The following is a 12,169-nucleotide window of genomic DNA, read 5'->3' on the forward strand; positions in this document are numbered from 1 at the left end:
CACTTGCAATCATATACTTAGGCACCTTTTGTCCCCATGGGAAAAAAAAATCTAACGTTCAGAAATACCAATAACAGGAAGAGATTTTTTTTTTAAAGAATGAAATGTTTCCATCATAGTGGATTCTTAAGCACGTTCTCCACGTATGCGGCTTGCTAGCTGGATGTCTTTTGGCATAATCGTTACACTTTTGGCATGGATAGCACACAGGTTGGTGTCTTCAAAAAGGCCAGGCAGGCCTTACTTGCCGCCTGCAAAGCACCAAGAGCTGCACTCTGGAAGCGCAGATCTGTTTTGAAGTCCTGAGCAATTCCCCGCACCAGACGCTGGAAGGGAAGTTTGCGAATCAGAAGTTCAGTGGACTTCTGATAACGTCTAATTTCACGGAGTGCCACGGTACCAGGCCTGTAACGATGAGGTTTCTTCACCCCTCCAGTAGAGGGCGCACTCTTGCGAGAGGCTTTTGTAGCCAGGTTCTTCCTCGGTGCTTTGCCGGCGGTCTGCTTTATACCAGCCGTGGTATAGAGACCTCCTTACTTACCCTCCTTCTCCTTCGGTTGGAGCTCGGCAATCTAGAGGCAGCGCTGGCGTTGGAGAGCGACAGCGGCGCGGCGGCGGCTGCGAACACCTCCATTAGGTTTTAATAGTCATGTTAGTGGTGATGAGTTCTGCATTAGCAAGTGCCCAGAGGACCACTCTTCTGAATGTCTAGTAAGGGCTGAGCAATTAGCATTCACCGTCAGCCATGCAAGGCTAGGACTGAGATCTGACTGGGGAGGTTGAGGGGTCTTTGAAAATCTAGTTAATGCGACTGGGATCCTGTGGAGTGGGTCAGAACACCCTTGTCGGCTTAGGAGGTTAACTGACTTCTGCTTGGATGCGAGCCTGGAACATTCCCCTGATAAATCCAAGCCTCCCATAGAAGGGGAATCTGATGTCTGTTCTAACTCAATGCTCGAAGCCACCAAATTTCTTTGCCAAAGAACAGGACCACTATCATTTTAGCCTGGAACTTTTTTTTTTTAACTTTTTTTTATTGATTTATAATCATTTTACAATGTTGTGTCAAATTCCAGTGTACAGCACAATTTTTCAGTTACACACGAACATATATATATTCATTGCCACATTTTTTTCTCTGTGAGCTACCATAAGATCTTGTGTATATTTCCCTGTGCTGTACAGTATAATCTTGTTTATCTATTCTACATTTTGAAATCCCAGTCTGTCTCTTCCCACCCCTGCCCCCTTGGCAACCACAAGTTTATATTCTATGTCTGTGAATCTATTTCTGTTTTGGATTTATGCTTTGTGTGTGCTTTTTTTTTTTTTTAGATTCCACACGTGAGCGATCTCATATGGCATTTTTCTTTCTCTTTCTGGCTTACTTCACTTAGAATGACATTCTCCAGGAGCATCCATGTTGCTGCAAATGGCATTATGTCGTCGGTTTTTATGGCTAAGTAGTATTCCATTGTATAAATATACCACATCTTCTTTATCCAGTCACCTGTTGATGGACATTTAGTCTGTTTCCATGTCTTGGCTATTGTAAATAGTGCTGCTATGAACATTGGGGTGCAGGTGTCATTTTGAAGTAGGGTTCCTTCTGGATATATGCCCAGGAGCGGGATTCCTGGGTCATACAGTAAGTCTATTCCTAGTCTTTTGAGGAATCTCCATACTGTTTTCCACAGTGGCTGCACCAACCTGCATTCCCACCAGCAGTGTAGGAGGGTTCCCTTTTCTCCACAGCCTCTCCGGCATTTGTCATTTGTGGAACTTTCTTTTTGTAGTACTGTGTTTAAGTTTCAGAAGTAGTGTATGCTCATTGTAGAATATTCAAATAATTCAGATGTTTAGTTAGTAAAATTCTCCCCTCCCAGTTCCAAAGAACTATTCCATTTATACACAAATAAGTACAAACACAAATATGAAACCATGCTTTTGTACTGTTCTGTAACTTCTTCCTTGTAAAATAGATAATGGCAGTATTCCATAAAATAACCCATGTTCTAATCTGCGAACTTCTGTATGTCCTTCCATTCATTTGTCTTACTAAATTTTATTCAATCATGTTTTATAATTGTCTGTATAGAGATCCTCCATATCTTCATCTGATTTATCTCTAGGTAAATCATTAGATTTGTCTCATTTTTCATGTAATTTAAATAAGATCTTCTTTTAAAAAAAATCATGTTTTTGTAGCTTTATGGAAAAACAATCTATTTTTGTACAGTGATTTTGTATCCAGGAACTTTGCTAAACTCACATTAATTATAATGATTTATGTATAAAATTTTTTAGATTTAATGAATTTATAACAGTGGTATCTGTGAATAAATGGTTATGTCTTGCTCTCAAATCTTTATGCCTTTTGTTTTTGTTTTTTTTTTGCCTTACTTTATTGACTAGAAATTCCAATATAGAAATTGTAATAGTGGGAATTCTTGTCTCATTCCAAATCTCAGCGAGAAAGCATTACCTGTTTTATCTTTAAATGTGATGTTTGCTATAATTTTTGTAAACTACTCTTTATCAAATAAAGTAAGTGTTCTTTTCCCCCTAGTTTGCTAAGTTTTTATTTGTTTTTGTTAAATTATAAATTAATGCTAAATTTCATCAAAAGTTACATCTACATTTGTTATACTAATATGATTTTATCCTTTATTCTATTAATGCAGTGAATTACAGTATTGATTTAGACTGTTTAAACAATAATGCCGTATTGAAAGAAATCCTACATGCCATGAAATACTTTAATTTTTGTATATTGTTGTATTTTATCTGCTAGTGTTTTGTTTGGGATGTTCATGAGTGAGATTGGGCTCTAACTTTCCTTTATTGTAACAACTCTTTCAGATTTTAGTATTGCAATGCCTATTCTGCTTGACCGTGAAGGCTGAGTCTTAGATAGGGATTGGGTGTCAAATTTGTGAGCCACAACAGGCTTCACTCAGCATCAATAAACATGACTTCACAGTAAGATAAATGAGGAGCCACACAACACGTACTGCAATAACACTGTGGAAGTCTTGTTTATCTTCTGTGCATCTTCGTACATCCAGAAAAATCTCCTAGGAGAATGTGAATGGTCGTGAGAGTCAAGCCAGGCTCCCACAGGTCAAGAATTGCACCAGGTCTGGGGTCTCTCTGGCTTTCATATCTTAATGATCATGTAGCCCTCTCCGGGATGTATTTTTAGGTCCTTCTTTTCTGTGCAGCTGCCCTTTGTCGATTACTGGTTACCCAATAACCAATCCCGCTAAAGACACAGCATCCTGGTTCACTACATAGCAGGATCCTAATTTATCTTACATCTGATATACTGCTATACATTCTCTGAATTACTGTTGCAAGATGTGCAAACAAGAGTCAAATCCTCAGGTTTTTCTGGAGGATGAAAATTGATTATGGTCCACTTGTTAATTATTTCCTTCCGTTTACCTCTGACTGTTGTCTATACTTCCTTGCCATAGATTCCTTAAGCATTTAAAATGCAATTCTAAATATAGTAACTTCTACAATACTTGATGCATGAAAATAGACCTCTTAAAACTCTGAAACACTAGAACCTCTATCATCCAATTAGGAATTGATATTCTTTTCCAACAATCACTATGTGATTGACTATATTCCCTCACAAGATTTCTGATATACCTTTTTCAGCTGGACTATATCCTCCCTCTTTTTTTTTATAGACTTCCACGGAGGCATTCGGTTGTATATATCACTTTTCTTAAGATAAAATTACCTTTTCTAGCCAATAAGTCTCCATGGGCATTATATCAATTGGAAATTTTAGTTTGACTTCCCCCCAAATCTTATAATTCTGGCAACCTATTTATTTATTTAAAAATAAAGTTGACATACAATATTATGTTAGCTTTAGGAGTGCTACATAGTAATTTGACATTTGCATACACTATGAAATGACCACCATGATAACTCTAGTAACACTCTGTCCCCACACAAAGTTATTACAGTATTATTGACCATGTTTCTGATGCTGTATATTACATTCCCCCTAGCTTATTTATTTATATATATGGAAGTTTGTACTTCTTAATCATCTTCAACTATTCCTTCTGCTCTCTCCACATCTGTTCCCTCTGGCAACCAGCTGTTTGTTTTCTATATCTACGAGTCTGTTTTCATTTTGTTTTGTTTATTTGTATGTTTGAGTTTTTTTAGATTCCATATTAATGTGAGATTGTACGGTATTTGTGCTACTCTGTCTGACTAATAAGTTCTAATTTCACTTAGCATAATACCCTCTATATTCATCCATGTTGTTGCATATGGCAAGATTTGATTTTTTATGGCAGAGTAATATTCCATTATATATATATATATATATATATATATATCTACCACATCTTTATCCATTCACCTATGAGTGAGCACTTAGGTTGTTTCCATATCTTGGCTATTGTAAATAATGCCACAATGAACATTGGAATGCAGATATCTTTTCAAATTAGTGCTTTTGTTTTCTTCAGGTAAATACACAGAAGTGGAATTGCTGGGTCATAAAGCAGTTCTATTTTTGAGTTTTTAGGGAACCTCCATATTGCTTTCTATAGCGGCTTCACCAATTTATGATCCCACCAACAGTGAATGACAGTTCCCTTTTCTCCACATCCTTGCCAAGACTTGTTTCTTATTTTTTTGATAATAGCCATTCTGACAGGTGTGAGGTGGTATCTCATTATGGTTCTGATTTGCATTTCCCTGATGATTAGTGATGTTGAGTATCTTTTCTTGTATCGGTTGGCCATCTGTATGTCTTCTTTGGGAAAAAGTCTATTCAGGTCCTCTGTCCATCTTTTAATTGAGTTGTTTGATTTTTTGATGTTGAGTTTTTTGTGTTCTATGCCTAGTTTGGATATTATTAACCTTTTATCAGACATATCATTTCAAATATCTTTTCCTATTCAGTGGGCTGCCTTTTCATTTCATTGAGAGTTCCTTTTCTTGTGCAAAAGCTTTTTAGTTTAACGTAACTCCATTTGTTCATTTTTCCTTTTGTTTTCTGAGGACAGATTTAAAAATATTACTAAGACCAGTGTCAAAGAGCAGATTGTATATGTTTTCTTCTAGAAGTTTTTTGACTTTGGGTCTTACATTTAAGTATTTATTCCATTTTGAGTTTATTTTTGTATATTGTGTAAGAAAGGAGTCCAATTTGATTTTTTTTTGTTTGTAGCTGTCATGTTTTCCCAACACCATTTACTGATGAAGCTGTCTTTCCCCCGTTGTATACTTTTGCCTCCTTTGTCATAGGTTAATTGTCCATATAAGTATGGGTTTAATTCTGGGTTTTCTATTCTGTTCCACTGAACAGTTTTTGTGCCAGTCCCATACTGTTTTGATTACTGTTGCATTGCAGTATAATGTAAAATCAGGGGGTATGCTACCTCCAGCTTTATTCTTTGGTCTGTTCAGGCTGTCTGCCTGGCCTGGCAGGGCTTGGGGCTGCTACTGGCCTTTAGTGTGTGTGTTGAGCATCAGGCACTAATAGGCTAGAAAGAGAATTCCAAAATGGCATTTGCCAGCAGGAGTGTTATTGTGGTAGAACAAGCTAATAAAAGGGTGACACTATCAACTCCATCCCTGGGGCAGGGTTGTCCCAGTTACCTCTTGCCTCTCTGGGAGTCTCTCCAAGATCAACATGTGGATCTGACCCAGACCCCTTTCAAACTACTTCCTCTGTACTGGGACTTGGAGCATATGAGATTTTGTGCATGCCCACTAATAGTTCTAATAGCAGTCCAGCTCTCCTGAATGTAAGTCCAGCTGCTTTTCAAAGCCAGATGTTCCAGGGGCTCGACTTCCCAGTGCAGGACCCCCTGGCTGGGATGCCCGATATGAGGCTCAGATACCTCCCTCCTTGGGGACAGCCTCTCATTTGTGGGTTGCTGATCTGGGGATGTAGGTCCTGATTATATCGCATCTCTGCCCTTCTCACCTGTCTCATTGTGGTTCCTTCTTTATGTCTTTAGTTGTGATAAATCTTTTCTGCTAGTCTTCAGGGCATTCTCATATATATTTACTCTATAAATAGCTGTAATTTTAGGGTGTCTGTGGGAGGAGGTGAGTTCATGGTCTGCTTAGTCTGCCATCTTGGCCACCTCTCTGCAACCATTTCATACCTACATTCCATTTTTGTTTATTTTTATAACTCAGTCAGAAAAACTTTACTATGCCATATAGCTGTGGCAGAGAGATTAAATGACATTTAACACATCTACATTAGTTACTATAACAATGCCAATTTAACTTTTTTAGCAAAAATACCATTTTCTCATATATCATTTATTTTCCATAACTGGTATAATTACTAAAAGTCATGGCTCAGGAAATTCTAGGTTCCATGTGGTCTGGGGGCATAATTGTACTTCATTGGACAAAGAGCAAGTTTTATATTAACTCTGGATTTAGGTATCTTTGTAGAGAAGTGCCCATCTCTCTTCCACCAGGGTAATCCAAAATTGATCCTTAACCTGTTCAAATTCTCCCAATTATAATATAGAGAGCCAATTATACTTTTAACACTGGGATTCTGAGGGAGGATCAGTAAATACCATGCTTACCAGTAAAATCTTGCCATCATTTAGGCTATCTTTAGTGTTCCCACAAATAAGCCTCCTCTTACCTAAGCCTGTAGCCCAGTTGGCCACTGCTGTTTAAATATATAGGATGCTATTTCCATCAAAATGGCGGCAGTTCCTTCCTGGGTGAGGGTATGTGTTTTTTTCTGACAGTTATTGACAAGCTAGTTGCTGAGTCAGTTTAGTAAATGCATATACATAGTCTATTCAAACATTGCTTCATCATACTTCCGGGCCATATGCCAAGTTCAGTCAGTTTCCTGGAGAGGACTCCCTCTAGTGACCATTTAGATTATGAGTCTCCAGGAAAGTTAATTTCTACTTGACTCTACACACTTAATCACGTTCCCAACTTCTCAAGTCCCTCTTAGTCCTCTGGGCCAATGTTATGCAATCACAAGTGTTGTTGTCATGACTACCCATGGCGTGACACTAATTCAAGCACACTACGTGCACCCAAATAGTGTTGTCTCCCTCAAGCGATTGCCAGGTGAGCATATTCACTTAGCAGGTGCAGTTCAGTTCAAGCATAACAAAGTCTTCCCACAAACATTTTTTCCTGAAGTTTCAGGGTGAAATCATCATTGATATGTGACAACTCCCTCACACGAGCTTTCACTTCTTAGACTTCATTGTGATTCCTTGAATTTCTGCCAGCATAATCTTCCACCCACATTCTTATTGGGTGTGATTAAAAGAGAAAATTCAATTCCAACATACTGGGCAGAAGACAGAAACATGTCTCCCTCAAACTTAGGAACCAGGGAGTCATCGTGGTTACAGAAACGTAATGTAGCAGCTGTTAGCTGACAGTCACAGTGTGTTCAGAAAGGTTAAAAGGCAGGAATCCTCTTAGTGCTACAGAGACTTAGCATGATAAACATCACAAAATATGACTAAGAAGATTCAACTGCAGGGGTCCTCTTAGGGTTACAGAGATTCAGTAGGATAAATGTAACAACAAAATGTCCCATTCTACTATGATCCAGGCAGGTCATCAAGGAACTCTGATTGATGTATTCTTTCCAGATTATATAAATAAGGTCTCGAGAAATTGTTCTAGCGTGGCTTTGGTTCAGTTCTCCTTCTCAGGGGAGAATGAATCCTGGAGCATCTTGGCGGTGATTCAGTACCTCACATGAGAAAAACAGCTAAGAATATTACTATCATCCCCTGACCCTTTCCTACCATTATTTCCCATTATGTGATCTCTTTTCAACACTCACAGTCCTCTCACTTTTCCCAATTACTGCCTTAAACCAGACTGGGTTTCTTTGGCTAGAAATCTCTGGTTCAGCTATACTGCCCTCTACAGGCAAGTGGCAGCATGTCTTTTCACATATGGTATTGGCTATTGAGTATCTTCTTTTGTACAATATTCAAATTTGTGGCCACTTTAAAAAATTGAGTTGTATGCTTTTTCACATTGATTTGTTTGAGTTCTTTATATATTCTGGATATGTCTGTGTCAGATACATGCATCATGAGTATTTTTTCCCTTTTTACTTTCTTTTTTGGGGGGGTTTATATATATATTTTTATTGGAGTATAGTCAGTTTACAATGTTGTGTCAATGTCTGGTGTACAGCACAATGTTTCAGTCATACATGAACATACATATATTCGTTTTCATATCCTTTTTCACCATAGGTTACTACAAGATATTGAATATAGTCCCCTGGGCTATACAGTATAAACTTGTTTATCTATTTTTTATATATTAGTTAGTATCTGTAAATCTTCTCCCTTTTCACTTCTGGTTTTTTTTTTTTTTTTTGCAAGATATGTGTATTTATTTTTAAAAATTTTTTAAATTTCTTTACATGAACATACATATATTCATTGCCCTGTTCACTTTCTTAAGTTGTCTTTCAATGAGCAGAAGTTTTATATTTAATAAATCAATTTAATAATATTTTGTATTTAGTCCTTTTTGTTTCCTGATTATTTCCAAGATATTCCCTCATCTCGCTTTGCTGTACACATGAAACTAACACTGTACATCGACACTTCAATAAAAAAGAGAATTAATAAAAAAAGAAATATTCACTCATCTCAGAATCACAGATATTTTACATATATATATTTATATATATTCTGGTTTTTTTTAAAGAAATTTTATAGTTTTAGTCCACACATTTAGGTCGATGAGCCACTTTGAATTAATTTTTGTGTATGGCGTGGAGTAAGGGATCAAATTTAATTGTTTTCCATGTGCTTCTCAAGTTTCTCCAGCTGCATGTAGTCCATGAGCCCTACTCTCCCCTCAAACTGCATTGACACTTTGCCAAAAATGAAATGACTGTGTTAATAAAGATTTATTTCTGGGCTCTCTATTCTATTACATTGATCTATTTACGTATTCCTATATAAATCACACATATTAATTACTTTAGCTTTGTGGTCAGTCCTGAAATTTGGAAATGTGTGTTCTCCAACTTTGTGATTTTCCTTCAAGGTTGTCTTGACTGTTTGAAGGTCGTTTTCATTTCCATTCAGGTTTTAGAGTTGGCTTGTCTGTTTCCAAGGACAATGACTAAGCACCTGTGCCCAGGCTTGGAGTAAAGTGCCTGGAATCAGGGTCTGCTCTCCTAAAGCCCAAGCGGGGGCAGCGTGGCCAGGTTTGGTGCAGGCTATCTACAGACTGTGGTGAGGGGAGGGGATGACAAGGAACACATCAGAGTGACTGCTTATTTCCCACGGAAAACAGTTGATGCAGTAGAACAGTGAACTATGTCCTTAAAGTTCCAAAAGTTTTGGTACCTGGAATGCTATACCCTATTAAATTACCATTCAAATGAAAGAACCAAATAAAGATGCTGTTCAGATTTGCAAGCACCTAAAAAGTTTCTCTTCAGCTGGTATCTTACAAAGAAAGTCTCTCACCATTGCAATGGCCATCTAATTTATTAATAATTTTAAATTCCATGAGCTATAAATATTTATTTGCAAAAATTCAGACATTACAAATATGTATAAAGAAGTGGAAATTCTCTCCCTTTCTGTCCCCCCTCCTTGCACTTCCATTCTTATGCCAGAGACTATACACACATAGATATTCATACAATTTTTAAAAACATAGTGGATTAATACTTTTATACTTTGTTCTACATCTTTTATTTTTTCCTTTGGGGGGGTAATTAGATTTATTTGTTTATTTATTTGATGGAGGTACTGGGGATCAAACCCAAGACCTCATGCATGCTAAGTATGTGCTCTACCACTGAACTGTACCCTGCCCCACCTTGTTCTATGTCGTTGCTTTTCTACTTAATGGCTTTTCAAGGAAGTGATAGAGCTGTATTTGATTCTTCCAACATATTATATATTGTTACATTCTATATAATTAACCATAAATAATTTATTTATTCCCTTCTGATAGGATTTTAGGTTGCTGCCAATTTTTAATCTCTTAAACCGGGATTCATTGAAAAAAATCTCAATTCTATATACATTTATGATAATATTTTTACAAAGCAGACTTCTAAGAGTGGGAATTTCTAGAATAAGGTATTAAATCACTTATTTTTAAACATTTAGCTTTAGGGATAGAGGGAGGGGAGAAAGTTTCCAGCATCCTCCCTTCACCACTGTGGAATGGACAGTTTTCATGTCATCACTCTGCTTGTTTTTTTCTGGCCATTAGGGTTTTTAATTGCATGGTGAAAAAATAAGAGAAATTTGAAAAGAAATAAATCCATTAGCAAGATAATGAAGGAAGGATAGAAAGATAAGGAAAGAGTAACAGTGAAAACAATTTATAAGCAAGAAAGTTTTTTAAAGAGAAAAACAAGGAATTATAAAAACCCTCAATTTGAGAAAATTAGCTAAATATGCCCCACCTACTCTTTCTTCTCTTCACTCATTCTTTCCACCTTCAAATATTTTCAAAGACATTCAACAGGTATAAATTAAGTAATTATTTTTAAGCAGTATATTGAAATGTGAAGGCCCTTGGAGGATAAGTCTTAATAAAAGACAGAAATTTGTTCAGGAAATATCTGTAGGGAAAGGGTTAGTTTAAAGCAGTATTTGGAAGATGAGATGTCATGAATTTTCATAAGAAAGAGGGGAAATAGTAAGGGAAGAGGATTATGAGTTAAGCAGAGACAAGGCCAACTGGTGGGCCGTCATCAATGGATGTGCCTGCCCACAGTAGAAATAGCCTTGTCTCCCATGGCTTAAAAATGCTGACCTCCAAGAGCTTGATTGCTCACCAAGATCCAATAGAAACCAGAGTTAAGTGGAGCCAGTTCCACTGTGTGTTCATCAAGAGGGTGCTGCCTGGGGTTTCCTCCTGCCCATCAGCTTCCTCAGGCCCTGCTTCAGGTCTTTGTTTCTCAGGCTGTAGATGAAAGGGTTGAGCATGGAGGACAGAACTGTGTAGACAATCGTTGCCATGTGGTCCCTGATGGTGTAGGTGGACACGGGCTGTAAATAGACATAGAAGATGCTTCCATAAAAGAGTGTTACCACAGTGAGGTGAGAACCGCAAGTGGAGAAGGCTTTGCGTTTCCCAGCAGCTGAAGGAATGTTGAAAACAGTGATGAGGATTCGTGTGTAAGAGAAAGCAATGAATAGAAAGGGGGTCACCAAAATAACAGATCCTTCAATCATTATCACAATTTCATTGACAAATGTGGAGGAGCAGGACAATTTCATCAGAGGGCTGAGGTCGCAGAGAAAGTGGTGGATAACATTAGAGTCACAGAAGTTGAGCTGATTCAGCAGAAGTGTGTGTAGGAGTGAGTGGAGGTGAGGCAATGAGCAGGACAAGGCCACCAGGAGGGCACAGCGGTGGTGGCTCATGACGGTGACATAGTGGAAGGGGTCACAGATGGCCACATAGCGGTCAAAGGCCATGACTGCTAGAAGGCAGCTGTCAGTGTTGCCCAAAGCATATATAAAATACATCTGGGTCAGACACCCAGCATAGGAGATGGTCTTCCCTGACAAGAAGTTGACCAGCATCCTGGGAACAATGGTTGTTGTGAAGCAAATGTCAGTGAATGATAGGAAACTCAAGAAGAAATACATGGGGGTCTTGAGCTGGGGGTCAGAGCGGATGGCCAGGATGATGAGCAGGTTCCCTATTATTGTGATGAGGTACATGGTGAGGAAGAGGATAAAGAGTGGCATCTGGTCCTCAGGCCGGGAGGAGAGTCCCAGGAGGATGAATTCAGAGACACTGCTGGTTTGGTTGACTCTTTCCATTGACTTGGGTCTAGTTATATACAAGAAGCTTTTTTTTTTTAACTTATTTTACATGTTCCAATTTCATCACCTAATCCTGAGAAGCCAGCAGGTCTTTGTTTCCTCTATTTTGTCACAATGAGCAGTTGTGCAGGGACCGCTTGTCAACCTCATGGTCTTTGTTGTACTCTTCCCTTCCCAAATCTGTGGGCTTCATATGGGCTTTATGTTGAAAGCTGGAGGAACAGAAGAAGAATTTTTCTTTAGAAATCATCAGACGTGGCCCTCTCTGATTCAAGTTCATTAGTTTCTATTCTGTGAAAAGCACTCCCTCTACCTCTCTTTTCTCCCACAAGAACATA

The 12,169-nt window shown here is 38.1% G+C and overlaps 1 protein-coding gene across 1 annotated transcript; it reads right to left on the reverse strand.

Moving 5' to 3' along the window:
- Nucleotides 1–10,613: 10,613 nt before the first annotated feature.
- On the reverse strand, nt 10,614–11,983 carry LOC102507190 (olfactory receptor 1L8). Its single transcript, XM_006189116.2, has one exon. It carries the CDS (start codon nt 11,826–11,828, stop codon nt 10,884–10,886), a length of 945 nt encoding a protein of 314 aa, XP_006189178.2. The 5' UTR covers nt 11,829–11,983; the 3' UTR covers nt 10,614–10,883.
- Between the last annotated feature and the right edge of the window lie 186 nt (nt 11,984–12,169).

This window comes from Camelus ferus, chromosome 4 (assembly GCF_009834535.1).
Source record: "Camelus ferus isolate YT-003-E chromosome 4, BCGSAC_Cfer_1.0, whole genome shotgun sequence".
Lineage (NCBI taxonomy): Eukaryota > Metazoa > Chordata > Mammalia > Artiodactyla > Camelidae > Camelus > Camelus ferus.

Coding starts and splice junctions, on each gene's coding strand:
- LOC102507190 (XM_006189116.2), bottom strand. CDS start 11,828: ATGGAAAGAGTCAACCAAACCAGCAGTGTCTCTGAATTCATCCTCCTG.